General features: G+C 40.5%; 1 protein-coding gene across 4 annotated transcripts in view; it reads right to left on the bottom strand.

Moving 5' to 3' along the window:
* Positions 1–25,848, bottom strand: part of ROS1 (ROS proto-oncogene 1, receptor tyrosine kinase) — a 120,536-nt gene that overhangs the window by 6,414 nt on the left and 88,274 nt on the right. For 2 of the 4 annotated variants that reach the window (XM_072765453.1, XM_072765461.1), the window contains exons 37-44: positions 24,324–24,459; positions 22,718–22,880; positions 20,659–20,723; positions 19,513–19,642; positions 13,314–13,411; positions 12,897–13,100; positions 11,774–11,908; positions 3,903–4,066 (exon numbers count right to left, since the gene is read on the bottom strand). In XM_072765453.1, coding sequence (XP_072621554.1) covers positions 3,903–4,066; positions 11,774–11,908; positions 12,897–13,100; positions 13,314–13,411; positions 19,513–19,642; positions 20,659–20,723; positions 22,718–22,880; positions 24,324–24,459 — 1,095 coding nt within the window. The remainder of the gene's footprint in view (positions 1–3,902; positions 4,067–11,773; positions 11,909–12,896; positions 13,101–13,313; positions 13,412–19,512; positions 19,643–20,658; positions 20,724–22,717; positions 22,881–24,323; positions 24,460–25,848) is intronic. The other 2 variants (XR_012002881.1, XM_072765467.1) reach the window with 2 other exon arrangements.

The following is a 25,848-nucleotide window of genomic DNA, read 5'->3' as shown; positions in this document are numbered from 1 at the left end:
AGGATCGTGCCCAGGGCCAAAGGCAGGCACTAAACCGCTGAGCCACCCAGGGATCCCCCCAACTACCTATATTTATAGGACAGACCTTTCGCCTGAATAGGAGGCTTCTCCACTTATCCCATAGCCAGCTCAAACCAAACCTGTGCAAAGCTATTCTTCCTCCTATGCCCCACATTTCTGGGAAGAGAATCACTCTTCACCAAGTTTCACAAATCACTGGGATTCACCATTGTTTATTCTCTCCATCACTCAGAAGTCAAGTCTTACAATGCCTACCTCTGGGCTTCATTTCCTCCTCTCTACACCTGTTACCCTTCATTAATTCAACTTTCCTTAATTTTCATGTTTTTACCTGATTGTTTAGGTATGACTACTCTCCCTCCCATTTCCTCCCTTGCCATCTAGCACCCTCATGTGTAATAAACTGCACGTAGTCCCATGTACACCTCATTCTCTATTATTCTCAGCCTTTCTACATACTGTGTCTTCTATCCCAAAATACTGTTTTTCTCACCTCCCTGCAAAACCCAGCGTGGAAGTAACCTCTTCCCAGTAGCTTTTATTGACTCTCCAACACACTATATGGACTTGGCATCCTTCCTCTGATCTCCCACAGAACATGGATTTCCTCTCAGTGGCAAGAGGAAATGCCTCCTGCTCCCTGCAGAAGATGTAGCATAAAATCATCTGTTCCCCAAATTCTTACACATCGGCTCACTTAAAAAAGAAAGATTCTCTGACCAGAGAATCTATATCCCACTCGTCCTTCAAGAATACATCAACTTATCTCTGAATAAGAGATATCTCCAGCCAGTACATATATAAACACACATAAATGAATATTCCTGTAAACGGTTGTATATGAATAAAAAAATATCTAAAAGCATATAGCCAAATTGCTAACTATGGCTAGCACTGAAGAGTAAGGATAGAGAGGAAGTAGGAGACTTTTGCTTTTTATTCTGTTTAGATAATTTTATATGTGTTTTAGCAATAAATATAAATTAGTTTCATGACAAAGATCTTTAAAATGTAGATACAGGGACACCTCAGTGGCTCAGTGGTTGAGTGTCTGCCCTTAACTCAGGGCATGATCCCGGGTCCTGGGATTGATTCCTGCATCAGGCTCCCCGCACAGAGCCGGCTTCTCCCTGCCTGTGTCTCTGCCCCTCTCTCTGTGTCTCTCATAAATAAATAAATAAAATCTTTTAAAAAAATAAAAATAAAATATAGATACAGTTATAAAATAACATAGCGAGAGAAATTACTGAGATGAATTATTGAAAAGTTTAAAGGAACACTGGAAAGGAATCGGGAGTCATTTCTATGATTGATGTGAAATAACACAGAAATTCTTTTTTAAGCCTTAAAAGGTAATAACTGTGCTTAATTTTATAAGGTCCACAAAAGGAATATTCACAAATTTGAATTAGGGTTTTATCAATTAAGTGTTCCTTGTAGAGATGAGACCAGTGATTTAGTAAGAAAAACATGCTCCCTTGCTGTTCACATGTCTACACACTGGGCTCTATTCAGTTACTGCCATTTATCTGTCTTAGGAACAAAAGATTTCCTTTTACATATTGGTAAACACCCCCAGATTGTGGCTTCTCTCAAGTTTCCATATGTGATGTTACCACAAATAAGAACCAGGCCAAGGGCAGCCCTGGTGGCTCCTTGGTTTACCGCTGCCATCAGTCCAGGGTGTGATCCCGGAGACCTGGGATCGAGTCCCATGTTGGGCTCCCTGCATGGAGCCTGCTTGTGTCTCTGCCTCTTTCTCTCTGTGTCTCTCATGAATAAATAAATAAAATGTTTGTTTAAAAAAAAAAAAGAACCAGGCAGAGAGGAGCAGATTCAAATGGCTTCAGCAGAATTGTAGGGACAGAGGCAGCTCTATGACAAGGACAGCCAATAAAAGCAGCGCTCACTATTAAACTCTATATACAAAATTAAAGAAATTGACTCTAATTGCTCAAGGGAAATAAATATTCTTGCCTCCTTTTCTCCCCCTTAAAACAGCCCAGTGGAACACATCAAATTTAGATACTTAATGCTATGCCTTGCAACAAGTCAATAACTGTTTAAATAAATTTTTTAAAAAATTTAAAAATGTAATCGAAATTTCATTTAGAAAAATTCATTAAGCAAATGCTTAGAAAATGAGAAGGACCTGATAGTATCCAGAATGGCTTCCAGTCTGTTTTGCCTTATCCTGTGTGATCTTCACACAGGCACAAATATGCACAGAACCCTCCCAAAAGATGGGGCTGCTGCCCCAGTTGGCGGTCCTCAAGGCTCAGCCACTGGCACTCAGAATTAGCGGAGCCTCGCTATGAGAAGGCAGGTGGAGCCACTGTGGGACCATTACCAGGGCTTATCTGATAAGAGTTAGGATGCACATTCAGGACAAGCACAGCCCTTTCTAGTCTGTCACTTAACTGTTCACAGTAAAGAAGCCAAATGATCAGTGTTATTTCCATGCATGTCGTGGAGTCTAAGTTACCCCAGAGACATATTCAGAAATGCAGTGTTCAAGACAAACAGATGTTCATCCAGTGTTTTTTTTTTCCAGTGCTTTTTATACTTCCCTGCTATTCTTCAAGAGCATCACTGAAGACCAAGGTGTCACTCCAGACGCCACGACAGCCGTCAGCTTCATATAATCAGTCATTGTCAAGACTGAAAGGCCTGATTTCTGGGAGATTCTGACTCATGGTCTATCTCGCCAGCTTTATTTCTAGGCAAAAATGCCCACATTCACAAGGGGCCTGTGAACTTTGAATAGCCGCAAGGAGTTCTAGAGCAGCTGGAGTGGATCATTTCAAAATTCATCTTTCCACAGCCAAGTAGGCAAAATCTGATTCTGGAAAGGAATTAAGTGACTACTGGGTTTTAATTCCATTTTGTACTTGTCATTGAACTAAAAGAGGTTAGTCTGCCCATCACAGTCGAATGGTTCCAGAAGATTATTGCCTTATTCACTAAATTATTGAAGTTGTGGACTCAGACTAGACAGTAACAAGGCATGAACCACTCCAGTGATCATCATAAAATTACTCAGCAGTTAGAAGCAATGATTAGATATATACATAGCAACATGGATAGTTCTTAAAAACAGTGCTCAATGGAAAAGAAAGAAGGTCTACAAACACAGTAGCATCTGTGTGTACAGAACAATACACATTTTGCAGCAAAATCTACAAATAAGGGATCCCTGGGTGGCACAGCGGTTTAGCACCTGCCTTTGGCCCAGGGCGCGATCCTGGAGACCTGGGATCGAATCCCACGTCGGGCTCCCGGTTCATGGAGCCTGCTTCTCCCTCTGCCTATGTCTCTGCCTCTCTCTCTCTCTCTCTCTCTCTCTCTCTCTCTCTGTGACTATCATAAATAAATAAAAATTTTTTAAAAACCTACAAATAAAAAGATACACATTACAGGTATTAGAACGGTTGCCTGGCAAGACGAGAGAGGAAGTAGAACAGAAGAATATGGAGATAAAGGGACTAAGCAAACAAACAAGGAAGAAGCCCTGCATAGACCAATGATCATGATGTGCCACCAACTAACAGTCTATAATTAACTCAGCTCTGCACTTGAGGTTGAAACTTGTATGAGAGGGGGGGAGTACAGACCTCATGAAAACATAGTCCAACATGTTAATCTCCTCCTTACTATCTTAGATGATAAATCCAGGGGCCATATCACTATGGTTTTTTTTTTCAATTTAGTGCACAAATCAAAATAATTTCCAAAGAGGAGTATAATGAGCACGTAATTATTATGAGGATGGTGCCAGTATATTATTCTTCTTACTCACCATAAAACGTCATTTTAACCTGTTCAATTCACACTGGTGAGAAAACCAGAAAATTCTGAAAAAGACTCAAAATCAAACTTACCTTCAAAGCCTTCATTGACGACTCCACTGTGGTCTGCTTCTTCTCTGCATTGAGAAATACCATTCAATGAAACATTTCTGAATAACTGAAGCTGATCTTGAATTTTGTGGAAAGTAGGTCTTTGGTCAGGTTCTTGAGCCCAGCACTGGGTCAATAGATTCCACCTGGATATACACATAAAGACATGAAAGTAAATAGTGTTTGGAGATGATTAGGCAATGAGTACTGATAGCCCATGTAAGGTCATTTTAGAAGGCAACACATTTGAGTTATTACCAGTTTTCCATAATCAATTTAAATAAACCAGAACAAAATTTTTGGTTTCTAACTTAATAGTGCCTTGCAGTTTACTACCTTTGTTAGATAACATCTTCTTTTGAAAAGCTATATCTTGGGGCAGCCTGGATGGCTCAGCGGTTTAGCACCGCCTTCAGCCCAGGGCGTGATCGTGGGGACCCGGGATCAAGTCCCACATCGGGCTCCCTGCTTGGGGCCTGCTTCTCCCTCTGCCTGTGTCTCTGCCTCTCTGTCTCTGTGTCTCTCATAAATAAGTAAATAAAATTTTAAAAAAGAAGAAAAGCTACTTCTTGGGGCACCTGGGCGGCTCGGTGGCTGAGCCTTTGGCCAGGTTGTGATCCGGGGATCCCATATCAGGCTCCCTTGCAGGAAGCCTGCTTCTGCCTCTGCCCATGTCTCTGCCTTTCTCTCTGTGTCTCTCATGAATAGATAAAGTCTTTTTAAAAGCTGTTTCTTTTGACAAGCTATTATTTTTAACAGTTATTAATCCAAATAGATGGTTGGAAAATGATGACTCAACACATAAGGGAACTGACAGCTATAAAAATTACTGAAGACTAAGAAGACACTGACATCTAAAACAAAATCGAAGATTACTCCAAGATCTGCCATAGATCTTTAGGCAGAACCCAAGGGAGAAACAACCAATTCCAAGCTTTTACTCTTCATTATAATGTCAGGTTAAGTAAGAAACTGAGTTTCCTCAGACATTAATAGCTGGTTTATGAAACATCATTTTTTTTCTTTAACAGTTGTCTAAAAAATGTCTGAGTAGCACTCTTAACTGTGTTCATTCATTCAGCAAAGATTTGTTGGACACTTATTACGTACCAGCAGTATATCAAGAGCTGAGGAGGAGGTAGTGTGGCTCCTGTCCTCATAGGGATTCATACAGTAAATGTGGGAAGGTAACAAAAATTTATCCCATCTCACTACACCTCATATGAACAGGGGAAAAATGTAGCTCTTCTACATTGTCTACTACTAATTAGGTCTTTCTTAGAGCCCCCACTTAGGAGGGAAAAAAATTAACTTCATTAAGTACAATGCAGTTTAAAACCTGGTGTAATTCAATATTTTAAACAATCTTTTTAGGTAATGCTCAGCCTTTTCCACATAATAACTCAATCTCTAGTTTTAGGCTATTCCTACTCCCTCTGTCCTCTTCTGCAAGATCGTGGTATGATATATGTTGGGTGGAAGTCTTATGTGACTTATAATGACACAGGGAAGAACCCTTGGGTCCCACTGTGCCCTCTGGATCTTTGCTTGTATCAGAGAAAAATAATCAGGAATTCAGTAAGGAGTGCCCAGTCTGGTCCAGTCCACAGGCATGCAGCCTATGGTTTCTTTACCCTTTCCTTGCCCCCAGCTCCCACTGAACTGCTCCTCCCTTTCCTCACTCTAGCCATCACCTTCTCTTGGACTGCATCATGTCCTGCATATGCTCACAAGACCCAGGGGATCCTTCCTGTTTCTGTTGATGCTCCTTGGCTGAATCTCTAGCTTTCAACAAAATGTTCACACTACATGGCAAACAAAGAAGGCTCAGGAGAGCAAGCTTGACCTTCTCTGTCTGGACATGCCCTTCCACCTTACTCCATGTCACTATGGGGGAGGGGTCCCCACTCAATGATCAATTTTCCATCTCCCAAATTGAGAGAGGTGGGCAGTTGCCCACACTTGGTCTAACTGAAGCCTACAGGAGGTTTCTCAGGACCTAGATATCCAACATCTTCACCCTCCTATCTCTGTCAAGGTCTCTTCTTCCTATACTCTCCCAGGGCTTAGAGGGAATGGGGTTTCTACTGCTCCCTCTTTTTAATTAGATTATCCTGATACAGAATTACAGGTTCTAGTCACTCAAACCTGGCATTTAGCATACTAATAAGGAGCTCAAGGTAACCTCTCCCTGCTCCAAACCTGGCTTTTGAGTCTACTGACTTACTAAAAAAAAGGTCAAGTATCTGCCTTTTTTTTTTTTTTACTTCCTGAAACTAGAGGGCAGATTGGGGACAGGGAGAGAAAAACTGATAAAGAAACGTACGTTGGGAAGTATTTAAAAATATTAGTATGACTGGGGCACCTGGGTGGTGCAGTTGGGTTAAGCATCTGCCTCTTGGTTTTGGTTCAGGTCGTGATCTCAGGATTGTGGGATGGAGGCCAGAGCGGAGCCTGCCTCAAGCCCTTGTGAAGTCCTGTACTGGGCTCGGTGCTCCATGTGGAGTCTGCTTGAGACTCTCTTTCCCTTTCCCTGGACCCTCCCTCCCTGCTTGCTCATGCTCGTCCGCTCTCTCTCTCTCTCAAATAAATATTTTAAAAATATTAGTATTACTATATCAACAGGTTAATATATAATTACAAATTACAAGTTCTAAAAAAAAGTACTAAAGAAAACAAATGTGAGATATAATACAGATGGAACATTCTTAGTAAGTTGCCCTCAGAAGTACACTCTGAAGAGATGACATTTAAGCCAAAGGACTTTGCAGGAAAATAAGATGCTAGTCATGGGAATAGGGTAGAGATGAGATGCAGGGAACACCCGAGAGTAGGGAAAAGCATGTGTAAATTACTAAATTTGGAAAGAGCTTCGCTCATTTTAGAAACTGAAAAAAAGCTGGTGTGGCCAAAGGGCAGTCCTTGACAGGGAGAGTGTAATAGAAGAGAGCGGAAGAGGAAGGCAAGATCATGCAGGTCTCATAGGCCAGGGTAGGAGTTGGATTTAATGGCACTACAATGGGCAGCTGCTAAAGGTTTTTAAGAAGGCATGATCTTCACATCTTTAGAGAATTACTCCAGCTGATATATGTGGAAATGAATAGATTGTAGAAGTGTAAATTGGAAGTGAAGGATATATTAAAGAAGAAAAGTGAGAGATAATGATTGTTTGAACTAAAGTAATGACAATGGTACTAGGGCAAAAATGTAGTCAATCACTAGGTGACAATCACCAAGAAATAATTATAGGTATTGTATTTAAAATAGCTGGTACCTATGTTAGAAATTATAATGGAACCTCCATTCCATTATAGTGTGGCATGCAAAGTCCACTTCCATCTCTTCCGCTTCTTGACAAGCACCTTGGGTCAGAATTAGTACTCAATATCAGAGTATTTTGGAGAAACCTAATATTGGTCTGTTTTCCAGTATTCATCTGATGACTTCAGATATATTACAAGGAATTTACATTCTCGATATGGAGTACCAACCTTGGCTCTACTTAAAAATTAGATTCACAACTGAGAACCTATATTTTACATATTTCTTTATAAACTCTCATTTAAAAATGGACATGATACAAAGATTTGAATGAAGGATGATTAGACTCTGAAATAAATAAAAATCATGCCTTATATTCAATCATGAAATTTAAACCAATAGTTTAAGTGCAAGTAGAATCTTGATGACTCACCTAAGGGTTGTCCTAGGAGATGCACGGTGAAAGTATACTTCACCATTGGAATCATATCCCTTCTGAAAATACAGTTGTGATTCAAAGATATTGCCAAAAAGTAAATAGAATCTCTCAAGACTTGCCATATGTTAATTATAAAGTTTTTTTACTTACTTACAACCTGCCTCGTTTTTTTTTTAAGATTCTTTTTATTTGTTTAAGAGAGAGAGCACAAGCAGGGGAACAGCAGAAGGAGAGAGAGAAGCAGACTTCCCACTGAGCAGAGAGCCCAATGTGGGGCTCCATTCCAGGACCCTAGGATCATGACCTTAGCCGAAGGCAGACACTTAACCTATTGAGCCATTCAGGCACCCCTCACCTGCCTCATTTCTATAAAGGACTCAAGATACTTAATGAAGATGATTCAGAAGGAGAGAAAAGGAAAATCAAGAAGGTAGAAGGAAGGAGAGTGGAAGGAGGAAGAAGACGTCCCTGCAGTCTCCATTTACTCTGTTTTTCATCCACTCGTACAACCCTCTGAAAGTTCAGCCTCTTGTATAATCCATGTAACTTATTTCAACAGACATTCCTATTGTCTTTTATCTAAGAGGCTTTCATTTACATCGAACCCAATCATTATTCTTAACTTTCTGATGGCAAAAGTGTAGGACCTGATAGCATATCAAGTCTTTCTCTCCCACCATCTGGGAACAAATGGGCACAAAATTGCCCTAGATTAAGAAGAGAGGAGCTCTAGAAAGTAATCGTCCACTTAAAAATAAAGAGTGCAACTTGCACTCTTAAACAGCATTGAGCTGGCAATGGAATGAAAAGGTGTTTATGAATCTAACAACTCTCCCCCCAAAAAATGAATCTAACAACTCCTAAAACATGCATTTCTCATATCTTTCAGGTAAATTAATAACAGCAGCTATACCTTTGGCCTCGGGTCTTCCCTTACAAACATGCACTTGTCACGATTCAGCATTGCTCTTGTACTAAGTTATAGTTGCAAATATTCGAGCATATTACTGTAAACAAACTTTTAGGTCATTTGCTCTGTTAAAATTTGCCAAGGCTAGTTTTTTCTAGCTCTATAAAATACTAACTCATACTTGAAATATTTCACTTGGCTAAGTGTTCAGGTTCAAATTCCTCTATTCACTACGCCAACCCTTTACTCTTCTTTGCCTCAATGTTTTCTAAAATAGCATGAGACTCATTAGCCATGTTCATTATCGGTCTCTGTATTAAAATCCTTGAATTCATAAGGCAATTGAAATTCAACAGATGAAATTTTCAAAGCATGTTTCAGTATTAAGGAGATGAGTTTCTACAGCTATTGAAACAAAGCACATAAAATACAGATTTTTCCAGAACTCCCTTAACTCATTATACCCAATCCCGAAGAAATCCAATTGGCATCTAGGTGTACTTATTTTTTAAGTGGTAAAAATAAGGTGAGCCTTTATGCCCTCCCATTGTGGCCTCCTACATTTGAGATATTCTCTAGTAATTTCAGTTGCCACTGTGATACATCTGTGAGAGAACCCCAAAGAGCTCTCACTTGAAGTAGATTGCCCTTTGATCCCGTTTCTTCTCGAAAGTGGCGTGGATGTTGTGCAAACTGAAAGTTGAAGAGAATACTGAGGACCAGGCTTTCCACCATACATCCCAGGCTATGGAAAGAAGGGCAGGAATGCTCTGAACTCCTGCATTCCATTAATAGTTGAGCACAGCATAGCCATCTACAGGCTCACCTGACCCAGAGTGCATCCAGGTGCTGAGCATTTAGGTAGTGAATAGAAGGAGCAGCCTGGCTCAGTGCAGACTTTCAACTCTCTAAGCTGGGCCTGTGATCTTAGAGAACTGCTTCAAATAAAAATCAGTTCCCTCTGTACTCTAAGGAGAGTAGTTAATCTTTATCATGACAACTTAAGGCCGTGGCCAGATTGAATGGCATGGCCAAGAGCTCCATTTCCTAACACAGCTTGTTTTCCTGGTTGGCAATGGATCCTTAACCCTTCCCAGGGCTCTGAGATCACGCAACAATCAGGGGTTGGGAGCACTGTTTACTTTTTAATGACTGATGTTCAAATGAACTTCAAAACCACCAATGGAAAATTTTGGCTTTAAGGGCATCATATTTTTTATAACATTAGGGGAATAATATAGCCAACCAATGAATTATTCAACATAAAGCTATATATAACATTAAGTTATGTATTTATATAATCTGTATAAATGTATGTTACATAAATATAGAACATAAATGTTATATAGAATATCTATTTCTGCCTCTAAACAGGAAAGTCTCTCTGGCACTTTTCTAGCATTCTTTCTTCCTCCTCCTTTTAGTTGAATATTTGGGTACACCTCGGTAGAGCAAAGTTCAACATACCTACATTTTCCTGCTCCACAACCTCTGAGTAATTATCCACCTCCATCGTCTCCAAAATAAGCGAACACATCAGTCAAAATGTATAATTCAATGATTGATTCCTAAAGAGCCTATCCCAAAAAACTGTGTCATTGTGATGAGCTACATGGTACCTCCTGGGGGGAAACAGGCCAGATAAAATTCTAACAGGATAATAAAAATTTGGTGCCATTGAAATTCTGGGGAAAATTTCTGAGTGTTTGATAGACATGTAAGAAATGCAAAGCGGTGATTGGTTTGCTAGCCAATAAAAATGTATTTTCTGCTTAGGTGTGCTAGAGTCTTCCCTCAAATCCTAAACCAAAGGTTTTCAAATTTTGTATAATGTCTGACTTCTTATTTACAGAATTCTGCCCATCTCCCCCCAAAGGATCATGAATCATTTTTAAGGGCAGTCACCAAACTTAATCAGGTATGGGTACATCTGATCCCCCTGTAAATGTCCCAGAGTCTGTACAAAGCTAAATTAGAAACAAGCGGTGATTCTAATCTTCTTCTTCTGGCTGGAAGATTTAAATAATACAAAAACATTCACCAGTAGAACATCCAACCAAAGTGCCCAGTTCTTAATCATCTTTTGGCTCCAGTCTGAATAATCCTCTAAAATAACACAGCATAGTCAAGGCAGTGCAACCATGGTGTGTATCCGCATACTGCTAATTCCTTTTGCACTTGTCTGTACCACACAGTTTAGCACTTTATTACATGTTGGCTTGTTATGCAACTGTTCCATGTGTGTTTCTTTTCTTTCAAAATACATTCTGAGATGCTGAAGAGCTGGGGCCATGGTTTAAACACCTATGTATTCCGCACAATATGTGGCATGGTATTGTGCACAGTACAGAGGAGTTTATACTTGTTCAGCATCTGTTCCTTTTGAAACTTCTTGGGTAAAACATCCCTTAGAAAAAGTTGCAAAACTTGTTATTTCTGCTGAGGTTTTTCATAAGAAGGTAGATTATTATGCAGCAAAATAACTGGGTTTATATTTCTTTTGTAATTAGATCAAAATCACCTACTCTCCTGAGAATCTCGAGTTTACTAGACTTCAATAGTAGCCAGCATCAGTTTAATAGAGTCATGAATAGTCACTCTGTGTTAAGTTCATAAATAGATCGCAACCTGAGTAATTTTTTAATAGTACTATGTCCCAATATCAGCTGCATCAAGAAAGGCAGTCCAGTATATTCTTATTTAATAGAATCTCTTAATATGCAAATTAAGATATTAGCCAAATTAAATCTTCCAAAATAAAATGAGGGTGTGTGTGTAAACACACACACACATAAATAAAATAAGCTTTTATTTATTAGAATTCATCTATCAAGAGTATGAAAATATTCTACTCTTCTCAATCATGTTTCTGAAATGAAATATCATGTGTATGTAAAAAGAGACAAAGAGACAATCATGTATTTAGAAAATTAAATGTTACAGGGATGCCTGGGTAGCTCAGTGGTTGAGCTTAGGTCCTGGGATCCTGGGATTGAGTCTCACATTGGGCTCTCTCTCTGCCTATGTCTCTGCCTCTCTCTTTCTCTGTCTCTCATGAATAAATAAATAAAATCTTTTTTTAAAAAAAGAAAACTAAATGTTACAATCAAGTTACATTTTATGTAGACAACACAAATCCATTAATTTCAGTTTTCATTTTAAAATACCATGCCAGTGAAGCATAAGATTGCATGAAGACATGTTTTTGGATTTTAGGTGCTTCTATTACCAAAATTAACTTACAAATCATCAGGACAATTTTTCGGTGGCTCCAGTCTCCCTCCTGTTTGCACATAGTTTAAAACATCAAGGTTGGAATGAGTCGGATAAGGCTGATGGCCAAGAGTTAAAATCTCCCAAATCAGAATTCCGAAAGACCTAAGGATGTTAAGAGTTCACTTTGATTATGCTTATTACAAACATCATGTTTAGAGTAGTTTGTCCAACATAAATATTCCTGGGGCTATTGGGGTCTACTTTGTGATTGGCATTATTGGGCCCATAAAAGGCAAATGGGAGACTTTAAAGCAAATTGACCTCAAGAAGAAGTAGAAAAGCAACTGCCTACTAGCAACACTTCAAAGGTGATAGGAAGGCTTAGTGGGAGCATGCACACACACACACACACACACACACACACACACACACACTTTATTCCTCTTCCCCAGCTGCAACTGCACCACAGATCTCCTTAAGGCTTTCATAGCATCAACACGCAGACTAATGTAGGGGTAAGAAGGCACTGCACCTTCCCCTCCCCACCCCCTCGACTTTGAGCGCCAGTAAACGAGGAGAGGAAAGGCATGAATGTGAACTGGTAACACTGAGGCCCAATTTTATCTTGTCACCGGTTTTGTTGGGGGCCAGTCCCGCTTAAAAGTTATTGAACAAATCTTCACAGTTTTTAGAAGCTCTAATCAAAATTTGGTGTCAACAAGCAAACAGAGTGGTTCTATTCTAACAATAAAGAGATAAATAAAATCTTTAAAAAAATAAAATAAAGATATATCGAAACATCCCTGGTGTCATAATGTTTTTGATATCCGTGATTTAAACTCTACCTATAAAATAATGACCACCCATCCCAAAAGAGTAGGCATTGGGACACTTTCTTGGACATGGATTCATATGTGCCAATTCCTACTAGTCACGGCCGCTACACTTTGGGGAAGTGATAGAACACTTGAAGTAAATGTATCTATTTCACATATACTCATAAGATAATGGATCAAAACTGATTAGGGTAAGGGGCAAAAATACCAAGACCCGGGAATGGTCCCACAAGTTTAGATGACCTTTAATATTCCCTTCTGGCTCTGATGTTAGCTGGTTCTGCCCGAATTTCTCTGTGTCCTGTTAAACTCACCACACATCAGATTGAGTAGTGAAGATTCCATCCATCAAACTTTCTGGAGCCATCCACCGAACGGGGAGGAGGCCTTCCCCTGTCTTTCTATAGTAATCATTTTTATAGATGTCCCTCGCGAGTCCAAAGTCCCCGATCTTCACTACCCGCGATGGAATGGTATAGTCTTTCACAGAGACAAGGCAATTCCGAGCTGCTAGATCCCTATGACAGAAGCTATATTTAATAATGCTAATAATAAAGTTCCAGAGATCAGACAAGTAACCCTAGGAGGTCTTTAGAGGAGAGAGACTTTTTACAAAAACTTTTGCTATTTTGAAGTACTAGAAATACTTGATTATCCTGTATGTTTTACCCAAACCACAGGCAATTACTGTGCTGACGTCCTTAAGAACTAGCATTAGAATATCACCATACCTGTGAATGAAGTGCATCTGCTCCAAGTAGACACAGCCTTTTGAAATATCTACGCACAGATCTACAAGGTCAACCAAGGTGAGTAAAGGACCATGAAACTGTAAGAAATAAAAGAAAAGTTACAATCAAAAAAAAAAAAGAAAGAAAAGTTACAGGTACTTTTCCAGTTTGTACAAAACATATTTATGATGTTTTAAAGGTACTTTTATTTTTTTTTAAGATTTTATTTATTTATTTGAGATGGAGAGAGAGAGAACGAAAGAGCATGAGAAGGAGGTGGGGAGAGGCAGAGGGAGAGGGAGAAACGGGCTCCCCACTGAGCAGGGAACCCAACATGGAATCAATCCCAGCACCCTGGGATCACAACCTGAGCCAAAGGCAGAAACTTAGCTGACCTAGCCACCCAGACACCCCTAAAGGTATTTTTAGTTGTGGTTACAAGAATTCAAACAAGGAGGAAAAGAACTAGATTTACAGACTTTCAACTGAACTATACATAAATAAGACTATTTTTAGTAGGCAGAGGCCATATAGGATCTTCCTCAGAAAGATCTCAGGGTGTCAGGTCAGACAGACCAAGATCTGAAGCCTAGTTCTGCTACTTACTAGTGATGTGAACTTGCTCACATTGCTTAATTCACTAAGCACCTTTCTCATATGTAAAAAGGGAATAATAACACTGGCCCTATAGGATCTGAAATAAGGTATGGAACCTGGCTGGTATATAACAGGCACTTAATAAATAGTAGCTGCTGTCATAGGAGTACTAATGATAATTTAATCAGTGCAAGTTTAATGACTGGCCCAATGTCGCGCTGGAATGTCAGTCATGACAATGGGCTTGTTCCTCAGATAAGCCCCCATGTAACTTGTTAGCAGTGCTCTATTTCAAGGCCACAGATTACTCCTCTCCTCCATGAGAGCCAGCATGCATATATAGCTGAGCCTATCCTGGCTGCAGTGATTTCTACATTTAAAAAGCCAGTGGAAGTTTTTATTGGTACCATATGGAAAAAATTCAGTCCCTTCCCTGAGGTTACATTCATAGTTTGTCTTTCCCTGGCCATTTTCCAGCAATTACTCTGGGTCAGGCCTCTATCATCCCTATCTGACGCATCCCAAACTTGTCTCCAGCCTCTCGTGCTTTAATAGGCCTGCTTCGCTGCGACCTACTGCCTGTGGAGTCTATGACAAGTTCCTAAGCACAGCCTCCAAGGAGGCCCCAGGCTGCAGCCACCTCTCTTTATTTCTGCTACCATTCTGGAATGCTCTTCTTATCCTTGATTTCCATTCACATCCTTCACTGAGCATCTCCAGTGACTCCCAACCTTGAAATCCCTCAATCTCTCATAGACGAGTGCTCTTAAGTGCTCCTCCCCCTGCCTCCCCCAACAAGCTCCTGTTTTGTCCCCAGACTAGGAAGATTCCTCATGTTCTCAGACTCAACATCACCATGGTCCCGCTCAACCACACCGCAGCCCCATAGCGAGGCTTGGTGTTACTCCCAAGAATCAATCCCCCGCAGCACTGTTCAGGTCCGGCAGACATCAGACACCATGGGTACAGTACTCAGGGCCTGTGTCTAAGTCCCTGCTGGGTGTCCTGACCGGTCCATTGGGTCCTCTGTGAGTGGAATCCTGCTTTGCTCTTGGCAAAGCCCACTCCTCTGAAGATGCTCCTCAGTTAGAATCTTGCTTCTGAACTTCTGGCTGGTGGCTAGCATCATGTTCCCTGCGGACAGATTTGAATGCTGCCTAGGTCTCTAACTGCCACTTGCTCCTCATAGCCCCTGTGACAACTTGTTGGGATACCTCATCACCCCATGTTGGGGCTCTTTGACTCCAGATGCTGCTACCCTGGGCTGTCACCTGTCATGTCTTGCCAAGCACCCACAACCCCAGACATAATGAACCTCCACCTAGGACTGTTCCTGGTCATAGCTTTTCATGTGGGAAGGTGTTGCTTCAAAGACTGTTCTATACATGAGAGACTCCTAACTCTGGGAAACGAACAAAGGGTGGTGGAAAGGAGGTGGGCGGGGGGTGGGGGTGACTGGGTGATGGGCACTGAGGGGGGCACTTGATGGGATGAGCACTGGGTGTTATGCTATATTTTGGTAAATTGAACTCCAAAAAAAAAAAAAAGACTGTTCTATCCCCTCTTTTAGTTATGTCTCAAACAAAAGACCTCCCCGGTCTCCCAGGTCTCCTCAGTCAGAAATCATCGCTCTCTCCTCTGTGCTTCCACAGTATATTCTCTACTGCACTCCAATATACCCTCTGAATTTCTACCTTAAATGAGCTATTTATACATGACTTACCTCCCTACCATGTGGCAAGGTCCTTGAAAGCAGGAGCCACATCCTTCACTATTATGTAGTAGTGTATATATAATATTACATATTATGTATGAATAATATTATACTAGACTGTAAAACTAAACATGCAGCCAAAAAAATTGCTGAATTGATTGTATCTAACTATGTATTTATACTATTTTGGTAGGTTGGGTTTGGGTTTTGTTTTTTACTTTCTTATGTCTTAATATAATCTTAGGATTTCAAAGCTAAAAAGAGCCTAGGAGTATTTTCAATTCCATATTCCATTATACAGATGCAGAAACTGCGTTCCTGAAAATAGAAGACCGGACTAAGGTTTATGGGGCTAGTTGCAGTCTATCCTTCTGTATTGGACCCAGCACTGCAGTCCCAGAGCAGGGATAGGGAGGAGGATGAATGTGGCCTCTCTGGAATGTTGCCTCTGAGCACTCCCTGTGGAAAAACAGCTGGCTCCCCAGGATGGTGGGTACGTAGAGCCCTTGGTGTTCCTGCACACAGCACCTAAAGGCATCCTGCCGACTGGCTGGAATGAGGGCGGTGAGGCATGGAAGCTGCCCTGTTCAGGAAAGAACACTTGAGAACCAATCAGTATAACCACCAGGATCCCGACTAACTAGTAATAATTTGGAAAGAGCAGACCCATATTTTTTCATTTCATCCCCTCTACCCCAGAACAAACAAAACACAATCTACAGATAAACATTCTTGTTAAGGATGGAGGACTAAGTGTGTACATTTTTAGTCTCACTCTCTCCCCAAACCTTCCTGAACTGACAGTATAGGGGAAATGTTTAGGGGCGCCTGGGTGGCTCAGTGATTGAGCATCTGCCTTTGGCTCAGGTCTCAATTCCAGGGTCCTGAGATCAAGTCCCACATCGGGCTCCCCATAGGGAGCCTGCTTCTCCCTCTGCCTGTGTCTCTGCCTCTCTGTGTGTGTGTCTCACAAATCAATAAAACTAAAACCTTTTTAAAAAAGGAAATGTTCATAATCTCATGAGGACATATACATTAGGAAAATAAATTTAGTGCATGAAACATTTTGGGGAAGTGGAGCACATGGAGGAGTGGTCATTCAGCAGAGCCGAGAGACAGTGTGGCTGCCTGCGGGAGGAAAGGCAAGAACTAGGCTGTATTTCACTATAAAACCCCCTAAGGGCTCTGCAGTTGGAGGTTGCAGGCATCTCTGAATGCAGGGGTGAGAGGTAAGCCTGGAAGCAAGAGGAATGTTTGGAAGTTTATTTTAGGAGCTAACTGGATCCTAGGTCCTCCCACCACAGCAGGAGGCTTTCCATTGCAGAGCACACACACACACACACACACACACACACACACACACATATACACACTGAACCAGAACAACTCCAAGTTCAAATAAGTCAATCACACTAAGACACCATGCAGAAAATGGAGAGGAAAATTAAATGAGAGCCTATGTACTCAAGAGTTTGGACCTGCACCCTCCTCCCCTCTCACCTCCGTGAACTGAGGCTGAGGCATTTACCCAAGCAGGAGACCCACAGATTCTTCTCTGATGAAAGTGGGGTGTTCCAGGGAAAACACCCAGGTACTGTCATCAGAGGATTAGGGGACCCCCCTCCAGTGAAAAAGCAGGTCCCACATGACAACCACAAGGAAGCTGCCGCAGAGGCACAGGTTCCAGTCAGCTTCTCAGGCCTCACTGTTAAATAGGAAGACCAGCCACAAGTCACCAAACCTTTGAGAAAAGCTTCTCACATTACAAACAGATCCCAGAACAAAGCAGATAAAGGAAATCAGGACAATGCAGGAAGCAAATTAATACTTTAAAAAAAAACTATAATTAGTGCCCTAGGAAAGATTAGAGAAGAGTTTGCCCATATTAAAAAAAAAAAAAAAAAACACAGCACAACACTGTTTTAAGAAGTGATCAAAATAGAAGAATGAGTCTGTGGAAAAATAAATTTGTAAATGCCATTTAAAAAGTTACAGGCATCTACCACAATTGACAGCACAAACAGAATTGGAAAATAGGAGAAAACAGCTAGTAGAACAAAAGGATAAAACAAAGCAGTCCATTATCCAATGAGTAGACTTTGGAGAACAAGGAAATAGAGGGAACAAAGAATTTTATTTATTAAAAAATAATATTAAAAAATCCCAGAGCTGAAGGGGGTGATTTTCCAGGCTGAGCGTCCAGATTGGTAAAAAGTACCAAAGATAAGGAGTTCCTAAAATTTTCCAGAGAGGAGGGGCAAAAAGCAGGTCACTGATCCTAAGTCCAAGAATCAGAATGGCATAATACTTCTTAAAGGCAACTGTACAAATGAGGGAACAAGGGGTTTTCAGCCTAGAATCCAGCCAAATTGTTCAAGTGTGAAGGAAGGAAAAATAATATTTTCTCAAAAAGAGGGGGAAAAGGAGATTTTTGCCTCACATGCATGCTTTCTCATGTTTTCTCTCTTCTGAAACAGAACAAAGAAGTCATGGAATAGAGGAAACTAAGGTCCAGCAAGGAAATTAGTGGGGCAAATGTGAGGGGAGAGCCTAGGACAACAGTTCTGCAGAAAGCCCAGAGGACAAGCGCTTATATTGGCTCCTGGGGAGGAGTGTCCAAGAAAAAAACCCTGTTAGGTGCTGGATCATCTGATCTATCTAACCACAGTGATAGAAGTGCTACAATTCTGTCAAAGAGTTTAGGCATATAGAAAATGAAGCAAAAGGGGAAAACAAAAGAGGCATTTATTATTCTTGTCCAAGAAAAAAAAACATAATCCTAGCATTTGAGTAACTCAGCTGCAAGTAACAGTCATAGTAATGCAAATCTGCAATGTTGATTTATCTGAAAATTGTGATAACTACTGTCAGAGGACGGGGGAACAAAGTCATCCACGTGTAGAGTCGGTGGGTTTAGGGTTGGTACTGAGTAAGTCTCAGAGAGTTAAAGCCTCACCTCTCATAGTAGGTAGTCAGGAGATTTCCCCCAAGATTTTTCAAAAAATCAACGTGCAGCGGTATGAACAGAGTACGTAGAAGCATGGAGATAAATACCAGAAGAAACATGTCGATGCCTGGCATGGGGTGGGGAGAAGATGATCTTTCACTGTAAATCTGGTTCTATATTTCAGCGTTTTGCTTTGATAGAAATGAAAACCAATTTTTTAAAAATCTACAGATTTAAATTTGAGTGTCTTGTTTTGTCTCCTGTGTTTCTCATCTGAGATATACGGTATCTCATCTGAGATATACGGTAGGTTCCCACAGGGGCTGTCACATCTGGCTCTGATGCCACAGTCTTTGCAGGTCTTCACTGTGCTCCCCCCACAGCAGCTAAAGGTAAGCACTGAGAAGACCAGAGAAGACAAGGCGGTGTCCTCCATCCTGAAGAAAAAGCAAAGAAGCAGATGGATGGCATGGAGGGAGAGGTATGAGATCAAGACTTCTGGCCAAGACAAGTTTGAGATGCCTAGGAAAATCCAAACGGATATGCCAAGCAGATAGGGACATAGGGTACTCAATAAAAATATAAGGACTTGCGAATATCAGTTTGGGACAGACAGACAGACATAGATTAAGTGCCGAGAAAGATGTGACTTTCCAATGCCAAACAATCTCTGCTTTCCAGAAAATATGATTTTTGGAAGTGAGGTACCTATTTTCCCCCACTGAATAGTAAAAACAGCCAAAAAAATAACCAGAAAATACCAGAAGTTAGCTCAGGATTCTAATTGTCCTATTCCAACTGAAGGAAATACAAGTCTTGCACAGAAGTCTTCCAAGGTTCTACCATTAGCGCAAATGGCAGCCTACTGAATTTAGAGAAATTTAGCTGGAAATTGTAGGGTATTTGCATTACAAAACCAAAACTGGGACCCCATTTCCTACCGTCGTCATCCGGGCTTTACGCAAATAGGTTAGAAGGTCTCCTCCTTCCATCAGTTCCAGGATAATGTACTGGGGTTCGTTCAGCAGACAAACTCCAAGCTGCTTCAGAATGTTGGGATGGTTGAACTTGCTACAAGGTGGAAAGAGACAGGAGGATGTCATGACAGCGACAGGAGCCCTGGCTGAAGGCCTTTGGGAAGAGCAGTTCTTTATCTACCCTTTCCTTCAAAACTTCTGTTTGGGGTTTTGGGTTTGTTTGTTTATTTGTTTGTTTTTTCTGTTTTTCTCTAATATATGAGAGTCTCCTTTTCCAAGTACTGGCCCATGTGCTTGCCTTAGAGAGATGATACGGCAACCCCTAGTGGCCAGCGCATATGGCTAGAATAGGTCATCTTGAAAAGAAACATTCATATGAAGTATGTCCTGTTTTGGTGAAGAATGTAATTTTAACTACCATCCTTCAAAAGATATTTGAAAGCATTACATTTTCAGTCATCATAAATATGAAATATTATTCTCTTAAGATCTGTTGGAGAAATAATTCAGACACACGGGTTTGGCTTCAACCATTTTCTCAAGACATCAAAGCAAGTGTCCCCGATCTAATGATCCAAAGCCACAGCTGGGCCCCCATGGACCCTGGCCTCAGGCCCTCCCTTTAAGAAGCCTCAGAGCAGTTTTCATGACCAACCACTGATTCTAACCTTGAAGACGAGTTACTAAGACCAAGGATATTTTCATTGACATTCCTGTACTTAGAGCTCTCCCTTACTCTACTTGACCCACTATCACACATTCAGAAGAACCTAAGGATGTTTAAAACTGAACAGCTTCAGAAGTCACTTGCAAAACACCCTTCCTACTGAAGGTATAAGAAAAGAAGACCTTTTGCCTGAGGACTGCCCAGGGAAGACTGGTTTCTTTTTTTTTCTTTCTTTCTTTTTTTTTTTTTTTTTTTTTTGAAGACTGGTTTCTATAGAACACTTGACACTACAGACATATTTATGTCTCAACTTCACCCATGCCTATTTGGGTCATGATCTATTATATCAGGTCATTTCGAACATTAAAAATTTACCCATCGGATGTAAAAGCTTTCCACTCATACCAAGGGATGGGACGATTAGGCCAGAGCTACCCCAATACCTCATCAGATGTGCCTCCTTCAGGAACTCAATCTTCTCCTGGTCTGTGGAGCCCTTCTTCAAAGTCTAGACAACATAAAAATAAGCCAGGAATCATAGCAGACCTTTCTGTGAGCTCGGTGGGTCAAAAGAGACAATCTTTGTTTTGTTTTGTAACATTCACCCTGAACGCTGGAAATAGATCATACATGTGCATGTGTAAACTCAGTCAAAAGTTAGCCTCTGTTATAATTAGTGTTCACGGGGGGAAGTCTGATAGATAAGAGGTCTAGTAACATTTACACAAATTCCCTCCAAAATGGAGAAATTTTTAAAAGGACAAATTTGGTACCTAAACCAGTTTCTTTTTTAAAAAAGATTTTATTTATTTATTCTTGAGAGAGAGAGAGAGAGAGAGAGAGAAGCAGAGACATAGGCAGAGGGAGAAGCAGGCTCCATGCAAGGGAGCCCGACGTGGGACTCGATCCTGGGACTCCAGGATCACACCCCAGGCCTAAGGCAGGCACTAAACCACGGAGCCATCCAGGGATCCCCCCCAAACCAGTTTCTTAATTTTCACAGTTTTCTACTGGATACCTGTTTCCTCCTGCTAATAATAAATACCCTAATTCGCTTCTTAGAGGCAAGATGCTCGGTCCCAGACAATTGGTCTAAATGAATCATGAAAATTGTGTTTTGTAATTCTCCAGCTTCCCTTGCAAATAGGGGTGGTCACCTGATTCAATTTTGGTCAGTGAGTAAAAGGGGAAAACTGTTGAAAGGGAGAGAAGCTTGTGGAAAACTTTCACTTTTTTGAACATATACGTCTAACATCATCCTTACCCCTTGCCCTGACCTGAATGAAGTCGTAATGCCTGATCTTCAGCAGCCATCTGGGGAATCATGAGGCAACACACACGTACAAAGTCAAGAGAATTTCAGGTATCCTGGCTGTGACCTAACACCATACTGTACCAGAACCAGCAGCCCTCTTGTTGTGTGAGGAAAATAAACACTTGTTTATACGCCAGTTGAGGCTAGAGTAATTTAAACTACTCTTAGATTATATCATTTGGCAATGGAGACACTTTTGCCAACCTTTCTGGTTGTATAGCCCTCTCTCGAAGCAACAAATTCCTAACAAGCAGTGGTCAGGATATTGCCCAGTTACATAAAAGATTCATCATCCCCCGATCAAAAGGTTTTACACAAATATGAGAGTATACCCAGCACTTCCTCAAAACTGCATTAAATATATCATGTGAATAACTGTGTAGTACAGGGGTCAGCAAACTATAGTTTGTTTGTTTGTTTGTTTGTTTTTAGAATTTTATTTATCTATTCATGAGAGACACACACACACACAAAGGCAGAGACACAGGCAGAGGGAGAAGCAGGCTCCACGCAGGGAGCCAGACGTGGGACTCGATCCTGTCAGGCCCTGGGGGTGCTAAACCACTGAGCCACCCAGGCTACCCGGCAAACTATAGTTTGTAGACTAATTCCACCCTGTCACCTATTTCTGTGCAGCTTGAGATCTGAAAATAGTTGTTCAGTCTTAATTCTGTACTTTTGCAGCTTTATGGAGATATAATTGACACGTCACACTTTCAAATGGCTGGAAAAAGGTCGAAAAAAGGATATTTCTTCTTAGCACAGGAAAATTACATGAAATTCAAATTTCAATTTTCATAAAATCAAGTTTTACTAAAACATAACCACACTCCTTAGTTTACATATCGACTAGGGCTGCTTTTGCACTGCGATGGCAGAGTCACCTACGTGCCCTGGCACCTAAGACATGGAGAATGTGCTTTACAACCCTGGTCCTCTTCTAGTATATTTGAAGGGACAAACTGCCTGTGGAGTCTTAGCTAATTAGTAACCTCAGAGATAACTATGAATTACAGAGCTTATATAACAAAAGGAGGAAAAAATTGTAATTTCTGTTGTCGTGCATGGACTCCCACTTTCAGTTCTCTTTTCAACTAAGATCACTTGTGTTTTATTACAGTTTTATCTGCATAAATTCACGTAAATGTACTGATGCAGTATGTCAAGGAATTAAAAATCCACATTACCTTCACTGCTACCTTGGTTTCTCCAGTTCCAGCTCCTAAGATGTCTACTGCTGTCCCTTCATACACTTCTCCAAAGGCCCCACTTCCCAACAAGAGGCGCAGAGTCAGTTTTTCCCGAGGGAAGGCAGGAAGACTTTCAATCTCCTCCTGGGTTGGAAGAGTACTGGAAAACAATATTTTTCATTTCCCAAAATACGTTGGTCTACAAGTTCGTGTTGGTGTTAGTGTTTAAGAAAGAGTATGAGAAAGAGAAAGAGAAATCTCATGATTTTGCAACACTACTCCACGTAATATAGTGACATGGAAGTTTGCGTTTCTATTCCTTCCTAATCTATCATCCAGAATATTCCTTCCCTATTCCAAAACGTGGACAGAGCATGTCACTTCACTTCTAGGTCCCATAATCCCGATAGAAAGATGCCTTGTTTGCATTGTCGGGAGGTTTTTATTGTCGCTTGTTTTGTTAAAGTTAAAAGTTATTCAATTCTTCATGTAATCAATTTATGTAAAAAGTTATTGCAAATTAGTAATAAATATATCTGGGTTTATGAGCCTAAAAGCTTTCACTTTAACAATTTCACGGCCTGTTCTTTTGTGTAAAACAAAATTTAGGGGCAACCTGGGTGGCTCCGCGGTTTAGCGCTGCCTTCAGCCCAAGGTGTGATCCTGGAGACCCGGGATCGAGTCCCACGTCAAGCTCCCTGCATGGAGCCTGCTTCTCCCTCTGCCTATGTCTCTATGTCTCTCCGTGTGTCTCTCCTGAATAAATAAATAAAATATTAAAAAACAAAAAACAAAATTTAGTATGACCACAAAAATCAACTCCTTCTCCTTGACTTTTAGAAGCCAGCTCTCGCTTAGAATATTCTGAGGGGGAAAAAATTGCCTGCATTTAAAACGCTTTGAGTTTTTAAAAGGGAATCTTGAATAACAATTATGCAGAGTATTTTCTCAAGGGAAAGTCACCTCTGAATCACTAACTTAGATCACTCCTGTGTCTACTTCAAATCTTCCTATTTTTAGTCTTGGATCATAAATTTCAAGGCCTCTGACTGCATAATTCTTTTTAGCATAAGCTGTAATATAGTGTCATGTATAAACCGCAATATGGTGTCTTGCATTAAAAAAATTTAAATATTTTCTTTAGTTATGATGACAGCATAAGTTCAAAACTCAACTATCTTAAAGAGCTTTTGTAGGCAATCACCAAACTTCTGAAAACAGACTCAGATGAACTTAACAGCACAGGCATGGTCCCTTGAAATTCCTCTCCTTCTGGTTGCCTCCAGTTGAACCAATCATATTACCATCTGCTCTTTTCAACACAGTATTTATTTCCTTTTTTTGTTTACTTTTTAACTATGTGCTAAATAAACCACTGGAAAACAATGGAATTTTGCTTATTTTCCTTGGGATAGAATAACCACATAATTTGCCATCCATCTTAGGTCACATTTGAAAATGGAGGGGGATGGTATTAATAATTATGCCAGAATAATGAGCATAGACCAGGACAATCATGGGCAACAGAGGACCCATGGGCACTCTCTTTATAGTTGCCCACTCTTCATCTAGATGCCCTGTAGGGACGGCCCAGGTTACGTACTGTATGGCATAGCAGGCATTAGCCAGTCCTACTCCAGCTGCCAGACCTCGAAGTTCAGCCAACTCTTTGTCTTCGTTTATGAGACCCGTCAGCCCTTCCTTGGGAGCTTTTTGATTCTTTAATTTTCTGTGCCAGACTATAAAAAGAAAAGAACATAACTTACAAATCGAAACATGGCTTTCTTTTTCCCTCGAGAAATGTTAACAATGCATGTTAAATGTTTATATATAAGAACACCATTGGCAGAAAACCGAATTTGATTGAAAAATTTGTCCACAGTAGAAAACGAAATAATCCAGGTGCAAAGACATATTAAAACACATGACTTTTACCACGTCACTTCTTATCTCACATCTCAACCCAATGCTTAATGCGTTTCTTATTGCTGTTATAGACAAGCTCACGTACCTTGATATCAGAACTTATTTCTCAAAATCACCCTTAAACTAGAGTGTAAATAAACCAAAACAAATTGGCATTGTAATTATTAGTGAAACAAATTTATTCCTGAGTCCAGATATATTCCTATAGTATACAGATTACACTCCTATAGTAGATCTGACGAATGCTTTCAATTATAATGGCATGCTTTCAAAAAAAATGCAGAGTACAAGGGTTTATTCCATTGTTGTTCATATACACATACTCACATATATACAGAAAAACTTTTGGAATGAAACCCACCAAATGTTAGTAGTGGTCCCCCTCAGTTGTGAAATCATGGATAATTTATATTGTCTTCTTCATACAATGAGCAAATACTATTTCTATGAGCCTAAAAATAAGTGATTTTGGGGAGATCAAAATACAATTAGGTCATAAGATGAACCATTTATACTAGAACACTGGCTGAAAAGTTGAAAACAGCAAGCATGTTTTGTAAGATGATCGTTAAAATTTGAATTTTATTCCATAGTAGCTTCTATATCCAACAGGTGAGAGTTTTATTCAAGGGACGTTCCGTCTGAGGGACCACACAGGGAAAGATCTTAAGTACCTTTGCTAATGCAATTTTTCAAAACTGAAAAGCTGACACTACCCCTCTTCATTTTTGTAGAGGCCCAGCACGGGCCCCCAACCTCAGAAATGCCTTCCAAGACCCTGCCACTCAGCTGACCTCCCAGTTCTCAATTTCTAAGACCACTGTAGCTCTCGGTCCACATTTCTGTGCCAGAGTCCAGCACATGTCATGTCCTACTGCCTTTTTATATTTCACTATTCACATTTTCACACAGGTATGTCTTACCTCCCTCATTAAATGGCAAGCTGCCACGGCCAGCAATTGTATTTTACGGCTTCATATTTCCCTCTGCTCCCAGCATGAGGCTAATGTTGCATGTTAGATGTGACCACTCACCAAAGCAAAGGCTGTTGATGTTTATTTTTAAATCGTTGTTTCGATTTTATATTTATAAGTACGACTGCTGAGAGCTCTCGGCACAATACAAATATTTAAACAATTGCCACTTTCCATGATTTTAATAGCTCAATCTTTTCTCATGCACTCACCCACTCCTACTAGTAA

The sequence above is a fragment of the Vulpes vulpes genome, chromosome 1 (genome assembly GCF_048418805.1).
Source record: "Vulpes vulpes isolate BD-2025 chromosome 1, VulVul3, whole genome shotgun sequence".
In the NCBI taxonomy this organism is placed as follows: Eukaryota; Metazoa; Chordata; class Mammalia; order Carnivora; family Canidae; genus Vulpes; species Vulpes vulpes.
The sequence above is the reverse complement of the archived record's forward strand: the minus strand, read 5'-3'. Positions and strand labels throughout refer to the sequence as shown.